The sequence below is a fragment of the Artemia franciscana genome, chromosome 11, assembly GCF_032884065.1.
Source record: "Artemia franciscana chromosome 11, ASM3288406v1, whole genome shotgun sequence".
Classification (NCBI taxonomy): Eukaryota; Metazoa; Arthropoda; class Branchiopoda; order Anostraca; family Artemiidae; genus Artemia; species Artemia franciscana.
This window is the reverse complement of record NC_088873.1, coordinates 41,077,585-41,097,421: the sequence shown is the minus strand read 5'-3', so window position 1 is coordinate 41,097,421 and position 19,837 is coordinate 41,077,585. Positions and strand designations below refer to the sequence as shown.

Here is a 19,837-nt window from a genome sequence, read left to right as displayed (position 1 = left end):
GTACTTCCAGCTTTCAGAATTATTTATGTTTAACATCTTAGGAACTGATGGATACTGAACTAAATCAAAAGACACTGTGTGTATCTAGGTTACCAAGGGTACATTTGTAATATCTCTGGAGCTTCAATGGGTATTAAGTAGAAACTTTCAGGAAACTGTGAAGAGGGTGCTGAATACAATTAAAAGACTGTGTGAATGAAGGTCATAAAAAAGGTGCATTTGCGATGATCAAGTTAACACTAAATTAAAAGACACTAAGTGCATAATAGTTGGCAAAATAGCATATATGCAATAACTCATGAGCAGCTAAGATTATTAAGTAGGAACTTTCAGGTAAAATTGAGAAATATATTGAATTAAATAATAAGACACTATGTACATTCAGATTAGTAAAAGGGCATATCTGCAGTATCTTTGATATTGCAATATCACTATGTGTACCCTGGCTGGCAGAAGGGGGTAACTGCAATATTGCAGAAGCGGCTAGAGGTATTAAGCTGGTACTTTCAGGACATGTTGTAAAACTAAATGAAAAGACAGTATGTGTAGCCGCTTGTCTAAAAAGTGTCTGTGCAATATCTCAAGAGCAGCTAAGGGTATTGCGTTGAAACCTTCAAATTATGTAAATGTCAAACTGAATCAAAAGATACTTAGTGTATTCAGGTTATCAATAGACCATATCTGTGTTATCCTGGGAGTGGCTAATAGTATTAAGCTGAAACTTTTGGGATATGTTGAAGGCGGTGTTGATCTAAACTAAAATTCACTATTTGCATCCCTGTTGTTTAAACTGTGCACCTGCAATATTTCAAAATGCTCTATTGGTATTAACTTAGGATACTAATCTTAGAAACGGATATGGCTACTAATGTGAAATTTTCAGGAAATGATGAAAAGGGGTATTTAACTAAATTGTAAGACGCTATTTTTATTTAGGCTGTCTATAGGGCAACCTGCAATACCTTAGGAACTGGAATAGGAATTGGTTGAACCTTTCATGAAATTCGGAAGAGCATAATGAACAAAATCAAAAAAGCCACTATTCGTTTCAAGATTATGGAAAAAAGGTGTATTTGCAATATCTCACGAACAACTTTGGGAATTAATTTGAAAGTTTAAGATTATTCAGGGTAGATTGAACTACATCAAAAGATGTTAAGTTCATCATCATTGTCAAAATGACATATATGTAATAACTTTGGAGCAGCTAGGGGCGTTAGTCCTCCTCTTGTTTATGGTAGTTTGTGTTTTTTTTAAGTTTGACATGCTTATTTATTTTAATTCCTGTTCGTTTAAGTTTCGTATTCGTTTTAAGCTTAAATTTTTATTTGACTTTATTTCTTCTTGTCTTTGGGTTAATGTAGCTTTTAACTTTTCTTTGAAAAACTTCTCTTATTGAAATCTTTTTTTAAATGCCGTATAGATCGAGTTATATGTAAGAGTTATGTATAAATAGTAGGCTAAATATAACCTATCTGTAATGTTACTATGCAATAAAAATACTTGATCCATTCGTAAGCAATGCGAGACACGTAATTATGACAACATAAGTGACTAAGTTTGTTTTTCTCCAGAATTTTAGGGTGACAATATGTAATAATTTATAACAATTAGGCTACTTATTAATAGTCAAAACATAAATAATATATCACAAGTGTTATATAATAGCATAATACATTAATAATATATTACTAGTATTGTATAATAGCATAACACATTAATAATATATTGACAAAAATTTTACTAGTACCATCTAGCGTTTGTACTTATTTTGGGTTTTTCAAGCATCTAATTACCCTAACATTATTTGTTATTAACGCTAGAAAGCGTGGATGTTTTTCTGTTGATACCAGATTCAGTTTCCTCTTTTATAAGTCATCTATACCCTTAGCCCCTTGTAAAAAAAAGAAGAACTGCTTGTATTCCGTGCGATAAGAGTATGTTACCAAGAAACACAAAAGCCGAAATATGTATTCCTTAATGGTGCTTTTCAGGCCCCCATGCGCATCTAGATTGAACTAAAGACCTTTACTTATCCTGGTGATATATTTCAGATTCTGTCCCACATTTATGGCTATGACACCAACGACATCTATACAATAAGAAGTGGGCGAAAACGGAATGCCGATAAAAGTCTCCGGCGCCAGCTAGTTGTACCCAAAGATTTTTGTACTCCTTTGGCTTTAGAGACAAATGGTACCGTTTTTGATCTTAACAAAATCATTGGCAGAAAGACAACATCTCCCAAACGGGTTATCGATATTTTTGCACGACGCTTTGCTGCTACTGCTGAACCAGCACCGTGTCAGAGATGTGACTGTATGGGAGACAAAGATGGATTTGGAATGATGCAGTGCCAGCGCTGTATTTCTCCCGCAATAGATCGGTTCTTGAAGGTTAGCTATAGAGTTTTCCTAGAATGTTTCAATTAATTTTTTTAATTCAATTTTCAATTTAATTAATTATTTTTTATCAATTAATTAATTCAAATCAGTTACATTATATCTGGCACCATTTCCGAGATGTGACTGTAGGGGAGACAAATATGGATTTAGATTGATGCAGTGCCAGCGCTGTATTTCTCCCGCAATTGATCGGTTCTTGAAGGTTAGCTATAGGATTTCCCTTGAATGTTTCAATTAAACTTTTCAATCCAATTTTCAACTTAATTAATTATTTTTAATCAATTAATTAATCCAAATCAGTTAAATTATATCTGGCACCATTTCAGAGATGTGACTGTATGGGAGACAAAAATGGATTTAGATTGATGCAGTGCCAGCGCTGTATCTCTCCCGCAATTGATCGGTTCTTGAAGGTTAGCTATAGGATTTTCCTTGAATGTTTCAATTAAACTTTTTAATCCAATTTTCAACTTAATTAATTATTTTTAATCAATTAATTAATTCAAATCAGTTAAATTATATCTGGCACCATTTCTGAGATGTGACTGTATGGGAGACAAAAATGGATTTAGATTGATGCAGTGCCAGCGCTGTATTTCTCCTGCAATTGATCGGTTCTTGAAATTTAGTTATAGGATTTTCCTAGAATGATTCAATTAAACTTTTTAATTTAATTTTCAGTTTAATTAATTATTTTTTATCAATTCATTAATTCAAATAATTGAATCATCTCTGGCACCGTGTTAGAGATTTGACTGTATGGGAGACAAAGATGGACATGGAATGATGCAGTGCTAGCGCTGTATTTCTCCCGCAGTTGATTGGTTCTTGAAGGTTAGTTGTAGGATATTCCTAGAATGTTTCAATTAAACTTTTTAATTCAAATTTCAATTTAATTAATTATTTTTAATCAACTAATCCAAATCAATTAAACTAATCAATTTAGATATATTTGAAATAATTTCAATGATTCAGAAAATTTAATTTTTTAGTAACTTTAATTTAATATTGAATTAAATATTAGAATTTTAGTTTGTCCCATTGAAATGGGGATATCCACAGTAGTTTTTACGGTATTTATACAAAAGCTATGATTTATACCATACTGATCAACATTTGCTTTGGTGCCAAGGTTCTTTTAGATGGTTTTGTACGAATTTCACACCTTAAATTCAACATGTAATCAGGTTGTGCCATACAACACGAACTTTTCGTACACCCTGTGTATAAAACCACCTAAATGTGTTTAATATATATGTAATTATGTAGAATTTGTGCTACGCTTCTTGGCAATTTTAATTCTAAGATTAGACATCCGTGTAGAACTCTTGTAAGAGCTAAGGCACTTTCTGAAACCCAGTGAGCAGAAATAAAATCAAATAATCTACCAAGCGTAAAACTACCACGCAATCACAATTAATAAATAAATGAAACCCAACACGAACAGAAATTACAATAAATAATTGAGACATACTTAAACAAAGAGAAATTAACATTAATAGGGTCATTAACCCCCATGCTTTCTCAAGGCCATGCTTTCTCAATTTGCACTTAACTGAAAAAATGCATTTTAAATGTTTTCACTTTTTTTACTTTAATAAATCGAAAACTATAAAGATTTAGGGGATACATATCAGTATATATGTATTTGACTTTGCACAGTCATTTGTAGTTTTTTCAGTAAAATGCAAAATTACGTACTGGGCCTTGAGAAGGTATGTGGGTTGTCATGTTTATTTCTGCTTGTTTTGAGTTTGACTCGGTTATTTACTGTAATTTCTGGACGTTTTTGTGTTTCATTTATTTATTGATAGTGATTGTGTAGTAGTTATACGCTTGGTAGATTACTTGATTTTATTTCTGCTCATTTTTGGTTTAATGGAGTTCTTTACTTTTCTTTGATAAACTTATTTTGTGGAAAACTTTTTTTTTAAATAATTTCTGTTCGTTCTTTATTGACATAGTGTTTTTCATGAAAAACATAATATTTTTTATCTTTTCGTTTTTTCTATAAGAATCCATAGTTTGGTTTACTATTTGTAAGTTGGAGAAATGTTTTCACCAATATTTCATCCTGACACAAATAGTATAGTATAATTTAATTTTATACCTGTTCAAATTGACCTGAAATTAAAACTTGATATCATTCCCCAAAAATTACATCTATAAACTGTGACAATTTGGGTACACATACACTCTTTTGATGTAGTTAAATTGATTTAGAGCAGAAATAGTAATCGTAATAGCCCTGAAAGTTTAAACTGAGTGCCCTCAGTTTTTCGTGATATTGCTGAGGTGTCTTATTGGCAACCAGCGTACACACAATGCCCTTTGATTTAGTTTTAAAGCATACTGGACAGATTGCATAACTGCGGGGGGGTCGAGAAACCCAATATCCTTAGGGAAATAGTTATTGGCCGTCCAATTATGCTGAACAAATGCCTGTGTCGTAATAGTGATTGGGAGTGTTAGGAAAATTATGGGTTAAAGAGGAGGACTGCTTGCCCTCCAATTACTTTTGACTCTGAAAAGGGGCACTAGAACTTTCAGTTTCTGATCGAAGTAACTCCTTTAAAAGTTTCAATAATAGTACTAGCCATGATAGAGCAATGATGCTTGCATATAGTCTTTTCGTTTAATCGAAATTTCCCCTGAACGTTTTCTAGAGAGTTTTACCTTAATGCCCTTAGCCTCATTAGTTCGAGTAACCCTAGACGTAGCATTAAAAGTATATACATAGTGTTGTCTGACCAGTTCAAAATCTGTCGCAACTTACCCTGAAAGGTCTAACTTAATAATGTCAGCCGTTCTTGAGATATTGAGATAATAACCTTTTGGCAATATTGATAATTGACAATATGATATTGAGTTAATACCCTTTTGACAATATGCATGATCATACTTTTCTTTTATTTTCTTTTTTTTAGTTCAACAGCCGCCTAAATATTCCTTGGAAGCTTTGGCTTAATACCCTTAGCTTATGTAGTAGCTATAGTTTTAGTAGCAGTAGTACCAATATGCACATAGCACCATTGGTTTTCCTCAATATCCCCTTCAAACACGATGAAGGTTTCAATTAAATACAATCAACTGTTCCTGAAGTATTGCTGATATTTTCTCTTTACAACCTGTGTGGGCATTGTTTGTTTTGTTTTAGTTCAATACAGTTTCAATATTGCCCAAAATGTTCGCCTTAATACCCTTAGCCTTAGTAGCAGTAGTAGTAGTAGCTGTAGAATTGATAGTAGTAGCTTTAACTTTAGTAGCAATAGTAGCAGTAGTGATAATAGTAGCAGCAGTTGCAGTGATAGTAGTGGAAGTAGTGGTAGGTGTTGAAGCAGTAGCACTATGATGTAACTATTGTCTTTTGGTTTGTTCAACAACAAGGCCTGGAAGTTTCAACTTCACGCATAAACGATGCAGGAAATTCAACTTTCCTGCATCACGCGATACGAACGGAGTGGTGTGATTCAGTTCACCTCCCTCTCCCCTACCCTGTAAATTTCACCTTTCTACCTGTAGGCACAGTTGTAGTAGTAGTCACAGCAGTAGCATTAATACTATTAGTACTAATAGTGCTAGTAGTAGTGTTAACAGTAATAGCACTAGTACTATTTGCAGCAGTAGTTATAACATATTGTGTTTTGGTCAGTTGAACACCCCCCTCATTAATTCCTGGTAGTTTGATACAATTAGCCATCGCTATGACATTGCCGATATGTCCTTTTGATAACTTGTATAATCATATAGTTCTTGAGATTTTCATCTTAATGCTCTTAGCCTTAGAAGTAGTTGAAATACAAGAAGTAGTTGGAGTAATAGTAATAGTAGTAGTAGAACTAGTATATGTAGTGGTAGTAGTATTAGTAGTAGTCTGTACCAATTGCCTTTTGGTCAATTGCTCTTCCCCTTTAAGCATTCTGTGAGAATTCCAACTTGATGCACAATCAATTTTCAAGATACGCTCTTTTGACAATCTGAATGCATATAATATATTTTGATTTAGTTCAAATTCGCCCTCTATATTCTCTCAAATTTTACCTTCATAGATTTATCCTTAATAGTACTAGCATGTTAATTGCAGATGCATCATTTTTGTGTATGAGTTTTACTTACTTATCTTATTTTAGGATTGGCCCTTTTGCTTTCTGGCTCTTGTGATTTCTATTATGGGAGTGTAATTTCTCTTATATTCCTTATTAATTCCTTTTGTTCAGTGCTAATTATCCTTTTTTATCAGTTTTACTTCTTTGTCATATTTTAGGATTGGCCCTCTCGGCCCTTTTACTTTCTGGCCCTTATGATTTCTATTATGAGTTCATTTAGTTAAGTGCAAATTATCATTTTTGTTTTGGGTTTTACTTCTTTGTCTTATTTTAGGATTGGAATGCTGCTATTTATGAAAGTGGCCCAGACACTATATCTGCTGAAGAAATTGAATTAAAAATCAAGCCAGAAGACCCAAAACTCTATGGGAACAAATAGATATCTTAAGATACTTATAATAATATATTTTATTAGGAGTACATTAACAGAAGTTTGGGAATAAATCGATATTTTTTGTAGCTTTGGCTCGTTTTTCAATTTCTTCTTTTTTTTATAGATGTGGAAAATAACCTAATCAGCCTTTTTCAGCTTAAAAACGATCTTGGAAATACAAAAAAAAGAAAACTTCCCACCGTTTGAAAAAAAATTGCATCATGGCGAAACAGAATTCCCAATGAACTCTTTACCGTCCTCTAAAATGAGGAGCATAAAAGATAATAAACACTGCTACTACTACTAGCAACTCACAGTAGTACCAAGCCAATTGGTGCCAAAACAGCTGTGCAAACTCCTTCTCTACCCCAATACATTCAAAGCTTGCTCTTTGCCCCCTCTCAAGAAATTTAAATTTCCTTTAATTCCTCTTGTTACCACTTCTTCCAAACTTGTCTGATGACTACCTGCTTTTTGTTTGGTCTCAGTCCAAAATCATAATATTCAGTAATCTGTCGAAGGAAACACGGCTTAGAAAATATCATTTTTCTTTTTTTTTTCATTATAGCCGCAGTATCATCGGAACGAATATGATTCCATTTCATACTCATTATAGCTAGTGTTGGGCGAAAATTTGATTAAACGATATATCGATATTCTTACTTTCGATATTCGATATTTCTTATAATTTTTTTATGCTCAGATTAACTTTAGGGTATGGCAAAGTTCAATAACAAAGCAATTCAATAACGAAAAGAGTATTTTGCACAATTTGTTTTCTGAATTTTGAATAAAGTACGGAGAAACTTAAGTTACATGAACAAATATTACAAAAACCCTGATTTGGAATTGCTCAGGCTGAGGGTATTTTGCGGGGAGGGTTGGTAAAGAACATAAAAAAAGGCATCGAGTGGTATGTTCACTTTATTTGTAAGTCAATAATATGAACTGCAAAAAATTTACCGACAAGCTGCTGCGTTACAAGGAAGCACTACCGAAATACCATCATAACCAAGATTTATTCTGACCACTGATACGCAATAAAAGCATAACAAATCAGGTATGAACGGTATATATAGAGTATAAATAGTAGGTATGAATGGTATATAGAGTATAATATTAAATTATACTCTATATATGTACAATATATAATACAATATATACAATATAAGATATAATATATATTATATTCTTAGAATAAAATATTAGTCAATTCCACAAAAATGAGGTACTGGATTCTTGTAAATATTGTGCAGCTTGTGCAGATGTAAATAATGTCTGTTTGTGACTCATTATGAAACTTTTACTAAATCTTTTCTTCCTTCAAAAGTGTACGTCGACGGAGTTACGACAAAAATGCCCATGTAATTTTCCCATATGAGATACGACAAAACCGCTCTTAACAAAACGGCAAAATGTCAGATACGATAAACGAGAAATCTAAAATTGAGGCACTTCTAGTTGAGATACAATAAAATGGTCGACGGGATCGGATAGAGCAAAAAATTTCACATTAGATGACAGTCTTAACTCCACTTCCCGAAAAAGTTGCGGATACGACAAAACCGCTCTCAGGGGACGATTGGGGGGCATCCCAGAGACATATTATGTGGACCTTTTAACTATATTCGAGGAAATGACTATCTCAAATTTTGATTGCATGTGTTTAGAGACTTAATTGGCCTGGAAGGTTTCTTACCCTCCATTTTTTTTTTTTTTTTTTTTTTTTTTTTTTTTTTTTTTTTTTTTTTTTTTTTGACGCTTAAAAATGACCTTAGAGCTTTTAATTTCCAATTGAATGAGGTGCTTTAAAAGTTTTAATGATAGTGCTGCTCTGCCTATGATATTGCTTATATGCTCTTTTGAAAACCTACATGCATATGTATTCAATAACAATTGTGTAACCCAATACAAACCAATAAAGATGCAGTAAACTACGGAACTGTTAATTAAAAGTCATTGGGACCCTTCAGGGTTGTAGGTATTCAATGTGGAGCCCTCTATTTTCCAGAGGAAAGAGTAGCCACTTAAGGCTATTCATTCGGAGGTTGCTGCTTACTTGGTCGAAATGCATTTTTACCTTCACAATTTCCAAATTAATTCGTTTGGCCTTTTATAGAACGTCACTTGCTCTCTATAGAGTTCCACAAACAAATCCAAAGCTTGAACCAAAGTTTTGATTTAGCTTCATTTACCGTAAGCGATGGTTGAACCGTCAATAGTTGTAACGTTTTCACCTTCAAAGTAGCTGGACAAATTTATTCTCGTAAGTCATAATGATTCTAGATGTATTTAAGTTAAAAAGAGAAAACAAATAAAATGTTTTTTTTTTGTTTTTAGCATAAGTACAATTTATACTATGATGTTTAGAAGGCATTGGGGACGTAAACCCTACTCCTTATAGTTTCTGCTCGTTTCTAGTTAACCTTCTCCAACTGCAATTATTAAAGCTAAAAGATGTGTTAGACAAGATGGCGTTTTGTCACCGACACTTTTTAAAAATTTTATTTCTGGCGTGCTTGCGAGAATATTCTCTCCATATTTTTCTGATGTTTTAGATGTCTTATTTTGCGTATGCTGACGATTTGCTCCTGATTAGTCGGACTAGGACTGGCCTCTCCAAAATGGTATCTTCTGTTTCCAATGCTTTTTCTGGGATGGACCTTTTGTTAAATGAAGAGAAGTGTGAGTTTGAATATTTTGGTTCAAATTCTTTATCCCCTCTTAATCAATCGGTCATCAAAAACGACCAAAAACGCATACTTTAATTGAAAATTTGGCGTCAAGGAAGAAGAAAACGGCATAAACGGCAAAATAAAATCTATGTATCCAGCTTAATCGTTGAAAATTGGTGCTTGTCGATTATATAACATTAAAAAAATGGTTTTATAATGAAACAGTAAGTTTCTCAAACAGTCTGAAACAGTAATAAAATCAATGAGGTATACTTTTGCATTCGGTCCGAGTTTGAGGCTGGACGTGGAGCAAACGAAATAGCTAGTGGACTATGGTCATACTAGAAAAAGTTCTTGATACTTACCCTGATATCTGTCAGTTAATTACTTGTTTGGACTCTTGCGTGTCCCAGAACCGAAACTCAATTATAAGCCTTGCCATCCAAGATGTTCTAAGAACATTTCCACGCTTAGAAAAAGTGGTTATGCAGTATTGTGAGCCAGGTCATTCGACTATACAGGAGGTTGATGCTGTACATAGCATTATTGAGTGGGGGGGCTAAAGCACCTTGATTTGTTTTCTCCATTAGATCTGGTAAGGAAGTTACTGAAAATAAGAAAGACACGTCCTTTGAATATCCTGCAAGTGACCCAGTCAAAGTTCTTTGACTTTCAAAAGCCAGCAAAGCTGTACAAGTACTCGTTGGTTTGGACGCTAAGAAAGTTTGGTTCAAAACTTCCTTCTCTGGAGACTTGCAAATGGCCACTATATCACAAGAATGCACTTCGGTTAAAAAGTGTCCCAACACTTCGGCTGTCCGTGTTGTTGAACATCTTGTTTTGCCTAAACTTTGTGGCAAAAATATTGATCTACCTGATGCGAAAATCAAAGACGTCAAGTATCTCCTGAAGTTCATACCCAACCAAGACCAGAAGTATGTTGAAACCAAGATTGAACAGTACTACAAGGCCAAGGGGGATATTGAACAATTGGAAGCCTCTCCATCTGCACGAGATCCATGTCCAAAGGAGGATTCCGTTGAAGCAAAGCTGCGGCCAGCAAAGAAACTCAACAAAAAATGAATAGTATTGCTGCATCAGAACTCGTTTGTCGTATCTTCATGGTGAAAAGAATAGGCAGCCCATACCATTTTGTCGTATTTAAGTTTACTAAAATTTCGGTAAGGTCAGATTGTCGTATCTGTATTTCATTTCAAGTTTTGACAATGAAAACTTCACCTTTTCCATCTCATATTCGGGAGACCCTCTTAGTTATTATTTTTCTTCTTTTTTTTTGATGTATTTACGAAGAAAATCGGTTGTACCGTGTAAGTTCCAGCAAAGGGGAAAATTTCAAAGTCGTTTTTCTCCGAATTTCGAAAACCTTAGTTACGACAAAACCGCTCTCAGGGGACGCAATGCCCTCAGAGCAAGGCTTATAAGCTATGTACTTTGACCATTGTTTATATATATTACTAGCTGTTGGGGTGGCGCTTCGCGCCACCCCAACACCTAGTTGGTGGGGGCGCTTCGCACCCCCCCCAAGCCCCCCCGCGCGCGTAAGTCGTTACGCGCCATAATAGTTACGCGCCATTGTAGTTGTGTCCCTATGTCCCACCTGTGAATATAGATATATATATATATATATGGTTTTAACTACGTAAAACTTGCGAATATACAACATTCTTTGCTGTCCCATTGTCTTTGCATATAAATAGATTGTCAGGTTATCCCCCTGTTTCCCCCGGTGTCCCCGTTGTAGTTGTGTCCCTATGTCCCGGTCGTCATTTATATTCCCTGTGTCCCGGGTCCCGGTCATCATTTGTATCCCGGTGTCCCGGTCTGTATATACATTCGTTTTTTAGTTTTGTTTTTCTCCTTTATTTTTTTCCTTTTTTTTTCTTTTTTAGCTTATTTAGATTTTTAGATTTTTTAGTTTTTTTTATTAGTTTTTAGTTTTTATTTCTTTTTAGTTTTTTTGTCCCGGTCGTCATTTATATCCCCCTGTTTCCCCCGGTGTCCCCGTTGTAGTTGTGTCCCTGTGTCCCGGTCGTTATTTATATTCCCTGTGTCCTAGTTTTTTACCTTTTTTTAGTTTTTTTAGTTTTTTTAGTTTTTTAGCTTTTTTACTTTTTTTATTAGTTTTTAGTTTTTTTTTGTAGTTTTTGCCTTTTTTTAGTTTTTTCAGTTTTTTTTTTAGTTTTTTATTGGTTTTTACCTTTATAGTTTTTTTAGTTTTTTAGCTTTTTTATTTTTTTTATTAGTTTTTAGTTTTTTTTGTAGTTTTTGCCTTTTTTTAGTTTTTTCAGTTTTGACGTCACCTAATCCAGTTTTTTCAGGTGACGTCACCTGACACATCCATCCACACATCCATCCACACATCCACAGACAGACAACTTATTTTTATATATATAGATTTGTTCTTGAGAGAGGGCATGTTTGACCTTTGGTGTCCAAAAAGATCAAGCACATTAAAGTTAAGCTTTCAGAGAATGTTGAGAGGAGTGCTGAACTAAACCAAAACACGTTATAGGGTGTTAAGTTGGAACGTTAAAATCTTGAGGGAATATTTAGGAGGATGTTGAAGTAAATACAAACACACTCTGTACAAGCATGTTATGAAAAGTATCCCAAGAATGGTTTAGAGCATTAAGTTAAAATTTTCAGGGCATGTTAAGAGGGATGTTGAACTAGTCAAAATGCAAAATGTGCATAATACTATAATTACTAGCACTACTACCACCGCTACAACTACTACTACTAGCAGTACTAATGAAGCTAAAGGTATTACAATGAAACTTTCAGGGAATATTGAACAGAATAGTGTGGTATATTGAAGCACACTATGTGGATTCAGGTTTTCAAAAGGCCGTAACAGCTATATCTCAGAAATAGCTCAGAGTATTAAGCTGAAACTTTCAGTGTATGTTAAGGGGTATGTTGAGCCAACCAAAAGGTTCTATATATATACTACCCGTACTAAATTTACTAGTACTACTAATGAGGGCCTGACCGATACATCAGTCCGCCAATATGGGGGTAAGTCTCATTATCGGTTATCGTAAAAAGAAATATCAGGTATCGGCCGATTTTTCCTTTTTCTTTATTTTTCTTTTTTCATGTGCAACTTATCCAGTAGATGTCACAAGATTTCCTCAGGTAATTTCAGTTTTAGGTAAGGATTTTTTTTCCAAAGGGTAATTTATTTGTAAATTGTATGTGTATTGTATCAGTATGATTCCTATATAGGGAGACCGGGGCCATTTTAATACTTCGGTAGTATGGATATCCTATCCCTATGTACTCCAGGTGACTCCAGATTAAAATTCATTACAGCTAAAATAGGTGACGTTACTGGTAGAGACACTTGATAAAAAGAATTCTGTCATTTGGATTATGCATTCATTTCCGAGAGTACAAATTTGGAATTTTCAAAGGTAAAGTTAATTTCTTGGTTTTCACTGAAGTAAAATTTTCAGTAAGTAGTATTTAGTTTCACGTTGTGGTTAAGGTAAGTTCAAGACAATACTACTTAGGCTAGGCATTGGATATTTATAATTTGAAGTGGCACTTCATGGAGAGGACATATTTTAATTTTCTCATTGTAACTGATTAAGGGACAATATTGACATCAATGACCAGAGTAATATGGACAGGGGTGTCCACGATACCCCAATCGCAGCAAAATATGCTCCAGATGTAGATTATGATAGCTAATTCTGTTTTAGATGACAAGACCTTATCTAAGAAAGTCAACCCCTGGTCAACCAGAGAATTAACAGACAGGCAGATAATTAAAGAAGCTTTGATAATGATTTGGAGTGGTGTTTCCAAGAAGAAAACATCAAAGCAACTCAACATCAAATTCCTCTAGCAAGCCTAAAAAGATGGGTAGAACTTTGGAAGTACCTTTAAATGAACTTGAGAGTAAAGAACCAGAGGTATTTAAAGCTGATAAAGACATTAAAAAAATATCAAGTGGTATTGAAGAAAGCAATCTAGCTAATTATCTGACAAAAGCTAATAAGCTGCATCATGGACTCAGTCCAAAACAATGTCATATCTTGGCCTATCAATTCGCAAAACTGAAAAAGATTCCGGACAGCTGAGAAAATAATAAAATTGCTAGTGCAGATTTGTTTACTTCCTTCCTGAAAAGAAACCCAAGTATGCCCATCCGGTCTCTTCAGGCTACGAGCATTGCTCGGGCAACAACTTTAAAGCAAACAACGAATTTTTGGATTTTTGGAAAAAATCAATGAATTTTATGAAAAAAGTCAATGAATTTTTGGAAAACTACTCTGCTGTGTTAGAAAAGCAGAATTTTGAAGCCTATGCTATTTGGAATGTTGATGAAACTGGCCTTACAACGATATAGAATCGCAAGAAAGCGTTGACTCTAAAGTTACTAATCAAGTTAGTCAACTAACATCAGCCGAGAGGGTCAACTTTTAACAATATGCTGTGCAGTTAGTACTACAGGTGTAACGATCCACCCCGCTTTATGGTCTTTCCGTGTGTTCACTTCAAAGATCGTATGGTCTCTGGTGCCCCTACTACAACAAAAAGTGCAGCTTATGTAAGCAGGTGGATGACTGTTGAAACCTTTTCAGAATTTCTAAAACACTTCAAAAGCACACACGGCGGAGTCTTGCCTTAAAAGTCTTATTTATTATGAACAAACCTGCGAGCCATATCTGCCCAGAATCAGTAGAATATGCTAAATCGAATAAAATTGTAATGCTTATTATCCTGCTACACACGTCACAATCTTCAGTCCCTGGGTAGATTTGTCTTTGGACCACTAAAAGCTAACTACAGTGGAGCTGCCGATCCGTGGATGCTTAACCATCCTTGTCAGCTAATCAAGATTACTTGGTACTATTTTTCTACAGGCTTTCACGCTGCAAAACATTCAGTCTGGCTTCAGAGTTTCTAGAGTCTTTCCCTTCAACCTTTTTACGCATGACGAATTCTTGAGCTCCTATGTCTCTGATCTTACAGAACCTGCCTCTCCGAGTGCTAAGCAAGCAAGTCCTCTTCAAAGCAAGGATCTGTCTAGACCAAGCACATCTTTTAGTGTATCTTCAGAATTACCTGTTGAAATGCCTATATACCCTAATATCTCTTTTGAGCAGATTTCTCCTCACCCTAAAACCAGTGCCAGAAAAAATACTACCAACCACAAAAAAAAATAACAGCATTATAGCCGATGATACATCTGTTAAAAATAAACTGATGAAAGACTTCGCTGAAAATACAGCAAAGGCTAAGGGAAAGAAAAAATTTAGAAGTGGCAAGTCAAAATTAGTAAGAAAAGGGGGGAAAAACCTGAGTTTTGACACCACAGAAAGTAGTCAAGATGAAATTGAAGAAGAATTCCATCTAAGTGACACCAATGATAAAAGAATGCATGCAGATATTGTGGGAATCATTTACTATAAAGAAATGAAAACTGATTTACTTGTCTTAGAGGGGAAAATCCCATTTGGCAAAATTTCCTGAAAAAGGTTTTCCGAAAGAAACCCAAGCATGTCTATCCGTTCTTCTCAGGATACGAGGATTGCTTGGGTAACAGCATTTAATCAAAGAACAGTCAATGAGTTTTTGGACAACTACTCAGGTGCGTTAGATAAGGAGATATTTGAAGTCTATGCTAAACAGAATGTTGATGAAACTGGTCTTACAACTGGGCATAATCCTAAGAAAGTTTTGGCTCCAAAAATTGCAAACCAAGCTGGTCAACTAATTTCAGCCAAGAGGGTGAACTTGTAACAATATGTTGTGCAGTTAGTGCTACAGGTGCAGCAGCCCCCCCCCCCTTATTGTCTTTCGTGTTCACTTCGAAGATCGTTTGGTCAAAGGTGCCCCTACTGGCGCGAAAGGTGCAGGTTATGTAAGCGGATGGATGATTGTTGAAACCATTCCAGAATTTCTCAAACATTTCCAAAAGCACACACGATGCAGTCTTACATCACAAGACTTATTGATTATGGGAAAACATGCCACAGACTCGACATTCAAAGGACGGGGAATTCGTTGGAAATCTGCTTAATTCGTGCTCCCGCAGCCCTCGGCCCACCAACAGACGACCGTCTCACTGATATTTTGGGGAATTAGATGGTTGACGGTAGCTTGCGACCACCGCGTCGTTTGTCTACACATACCATTCGAGAGAGCTAAGCCCATGCTAACTAACGCAAACCAACATTTGGCAGGCAGAGCTTGCAAGGCTACCAGCCTGCCATCAAAATAAAAATCAATTCCCTATGTTTTCTGGTTAAAGCAAGGGAAATAAAGAACGAAATCTTAAATAGCATGAGCATTACATCAAACCATGGGCGAACTCTCGTAACAATTCCCATGTACGTTGGGTTAAAGGCAGTTAATTACTTGAAAGGTAAGGTTCCAGTTCGGTAAATTCGATCCAACAACGCTTACAAGTTTGCACACTTGCCTTAAGGAGTTGAAGAAGCGGGAGCACAGGTTACACTGTATTGAACTCGTTGGAGAGGCTACTTCTTGAATTTAAGATGCATCTTTGTTAACTTACTCTTAAATGTTTACCTACGGAAAAACACTTGCCTTAAGGATGTGAAGAAGCAGTAGCTCAGGTTACACTGTATTGAACTCGTTGGAGAGGCTACTTCTTGAATTTAAGATGCATCTTTGTTAACTTACTCTTAAATGTTTACCTACCGAAAAACACTTGCCTTAAGGAGGTGAAGAAGCGGTAGCTCAGGTTACACTGCATTGAACTCGTTGGAAAGGCTACTTCTTGAATTTAAGATGTATCTTTGTTAACTTACTCTTAAGAGTTTACCTACGGAAAAACTGTATGACTACGGAACTAAGACGTTAGACTGTAAAAACTGAAATAACACGTTTCTAAACAATATTAATTTGTTTTAAATAGTGCTTTAGGCCAACTACATGTCATAAAAATTGATATCAGAAGATTGGCTTCATTGTAGAACAGAATGGCAATGTATAATCTGGCCTAAACATCATTAGGGTGTGAGTGGTTTGAGTGTTGTGAACTGCAGCAAATCGAAATTTGAGTCAGATAAGTAAGCATTTTAGTTTGTTTTGAAGTAATCTTAATAATTTTACAGCCTTCCTTTGTGAAGAGTAAAAACCCTAGACTAGAGGATTGCATTTGGAAAGAAGATTGAATGGAGAATTTAATAATTTAAGCTTCCTTTCTGCTTTATGTCCTAGCCTTTAACTTATGGTGGACCGAAAAGGTTAGCAGCATTATTTTATTTAAGGTAATATTTTCCAATTAGCAATTATTTACCTTAGAAGCTTGATTAAATATTTGAAAAGTTGTGTCAAATGAACGAGAACTTCCTCAAATTAGGACGGAGTTAAAGTTTAAAGCTCCAGTCCAGTCTTTTGGGTGTGAGGGCAATAGTTCTAGCTGCCTGCTTGATGGACATAATCAACAATGCAGACCGACCACTCATGTTGGGATATAGATCAAAATGACAACTTTTTTCATTGAGAGAATCACAAAAAAAAGGAAAAACAGATAGAACCCAATAATTTAATACTGGAAGTACATTAGATCAGGTCACATTTCTATTTTTCCTTAAAAAAGAACCGGTTCTACGTAATTCTTGCTGCTCACAGCACATAGCACTGAGAACATCTTTCGAGAAAACTTTAAGACTTACACGTAAGGAGCGAGAAGGTGTGGCCCCCTTATGAAGGGAATCAGTTCTGTTCGCATTAAGATTTAATGTAGCTCCTTACTTTTGGTTGAAAAAACATGCTTTTATATAGAAATTAAATGACAAAATGGGAGTGAAAAATCAGTGAAATGAATTGAATAAGATATGGCAAAAAACACTTGAAGAAGGTGTAGGTTTTCTTTGATGGTAAAATTGTCTTTGGGAACCATTAGGTTGCTAATGTTTCAATTTTTACGGACGGTTAAGGTTGTCAAATTTAACATATAATTTTAATTATTAAGTTTCACTTTCGTAACACTTATGAAAATTTTAAACTACCCTGAAAACTTCACAACTCTGATACAACAAAAGAATAATCTTAGAAAATCAGTGCCTTCCGGTTGTGAATATACATAAGGTGATGCAGGAGGAAAAAAAAGATTCCTAACATTGATGCCCTCGATACTTTTCAGGCTATTTTAGATAAGGCGATGACGTCATTTCAAATTAAGCAGACATCATATGAGTGCAAAAGTATGACGTCACTCTTCGTATAAGCATCATTGTAGTTCGACAAAATGACGTCATACCTCTTATATATACGAAGCAACGCATACAATAGAAATTAGTTAAGAAAAGCATTTGAAAATGACAGCTATAAAAATATTTGTAATAGGGATTCCAGTTTCATGTGTTGGCATAGCAGTTTGGTGGGCCACTAGAAAGTATAGTGAACTCAAAGAAGAGCTAAGAAACACAGTTGAGGAAAAACAATTGTCATTATTTAAACTACTGGAAGAAAAAACAGAGGCTTCAGAAAAGGAGAAAAACTCAAAAGAGTCGAGTAATAGGCTCAAAGAAGAGCTAAGGAAAACAGTTGAAGAAAAGGAACTTTTATCATTTCAACTACTGGAAGAAAAAAAAGAGGCTGCAGAAAAGGAGAAAAGCTCAAATGAGTCGTGTAATAGGCTCAAAGAAGATCTAAGGAAAACAGTTGACGAAAAAGAACTTTTATCACTTCAACTAATAGAAGAAAAAAAAGAGGCAGTACAAAAGGAGAAAAGCTTAAAAGAGCTGTGTAATAGGCTCAAAGAACAGCTAACAAAGGCAGTTAACGTATCATTCCAACTAGCGCAAGAAAAAAAAGTGGCTCTAGAAAAGGAGAAAAGCTTCAAAGAATTGTATGATAAGATCCAACTTCAAAAGGATCCCAAGAGTATTTAGTTAATTTCCTAGTCTTTATATGAATATATTTTACTACATTATTAAACGGGCCATACTTTATCTATTTTAAAGCCTTTGATTTTTTTTTTCCTGAGCAGGGTAAGTAGCGTCAATTAAGCTGTGATCTACACTTTCGTTCAGTCTATTCAATCGTAAAAAAATTAATTTCCTTAACTAGGATTTAAAAAACAATTAGCCCATTAAAGAGTTCGTAGTAACAAACTGCTTCAAGGTTCGATGCGTCTCAATACTCTATCGATACTAACCAGATATCGATACTAACCTCTGATCGATACTATCGATACAAAACTCGATCGATAGTATTCAAAACTAAAAAACGGAATTTTGATATCAATAGGCATTTCAATTGAATCGGCTCGTTATGTTGATTTCAAATAGATACAAACCATTAGATTACCCATTACGTAACCCATCCAAAGTTACAAGTCTGAAAATATTTGCCGGGTTTTCGAAAAAGAGGGGAACACCCCCTAAAAGTCAGGGAATTTTAATGAAAATCACATCATTAGATTCAGCGTATCCAAGAAGTCTATTATAGAAGTTTCAAGCTCCTATCCACATAAATATGGAATTTTTCCAGAAGAAATATCAGTGTATTTTTCCAGAAGAAATATCACGGGTGCTTGTTTATTTATTAATAATTCACAGGGTGATGGCATCGAACCAATAATCCTATAATCAAACAGTTCGTGGTAACGAACTGTAGTAAGGAGCGACCCAGCTCAATAGTAAACGAAACTCTAAAAAACGGAATTTAGATGCTAAAAGATATATCAAAAGAATCGGAGTTTTATGCTGATTTTAAATATATAAGTTTCATCAAATTTAGTCTTTGTCATCAAAAGTTACGAGCCTGAGAAAATTTGCCTTATTTTGGAAAATAGGGGGTAATACCCCCTAAAAGTTATAGGATCTTAACAAAAATCGCACCATCGCATTCAGCGTATCAGAGAACCCTATAGAAAAAATTTCAAGGTCCAATCTACAAAAATGTGGAATTTCGTATTTTTTGCCAGAAGACAAATCACGGGTGCGTGTTTATTTGTTTATTAAATAAAAAAAACAAGTTTTTTTAACTGAAAGTAAGGAGCGACATTAAAACTTAAAACGAACAGAAATTACCCCGTATATGAAAGGGGCTGCTTCTTCTTCAACCCCTTGCTCTTTGCACTAAAGTTTGACTCTATCTCTCAACTCTACTTTTTAAAACAGTAAAAACTTTAGCGTAAAGAGCAGGGCGTTGAAGAAGGAGCAGCCCCTTTCATATACGGGGTAAATTCTGTTCGTTTTAAGTTTTAATGTCGCTCCTTACCTTCAGTTGAAAAAACTTGTTTTTTTTTTATTTAATAGGCTACTA

General features: G+C 34.9%; 1 protein-coding gene across 3 annotated transcripts in view; it reads left to right on the top strand.

The window, feature by feature from the left end:
* The window catches only part of LOC136033229 (uncharacterized), a 197,456-nt gene extending 190,486 nt beyond the window's left edge, over positions 1-6,970 (top strand). For all 3 annotated transcript variants that reach the window (XM_065713941.1, XM_065713942.1, XM_065713943.1), the window contains 2 exons: positions 2,055-2,396; positions 6,786-6,970. In XM_065713941.1, the coding sequence (XP_065570013.1) occupies positions 2,055-2,396; positions 6,786-6,890 (447 nt within the window). In that variant the 3' untranslated portion in view covers positions 6,891-6,970. The remainder of the gene's footprint in view (positions 1-2,054; positions 2,397-6,785) is intronic.
* The last annotated feature ends 12,867 nt before the right edge of the window (positions 6,971-19,837 follow it).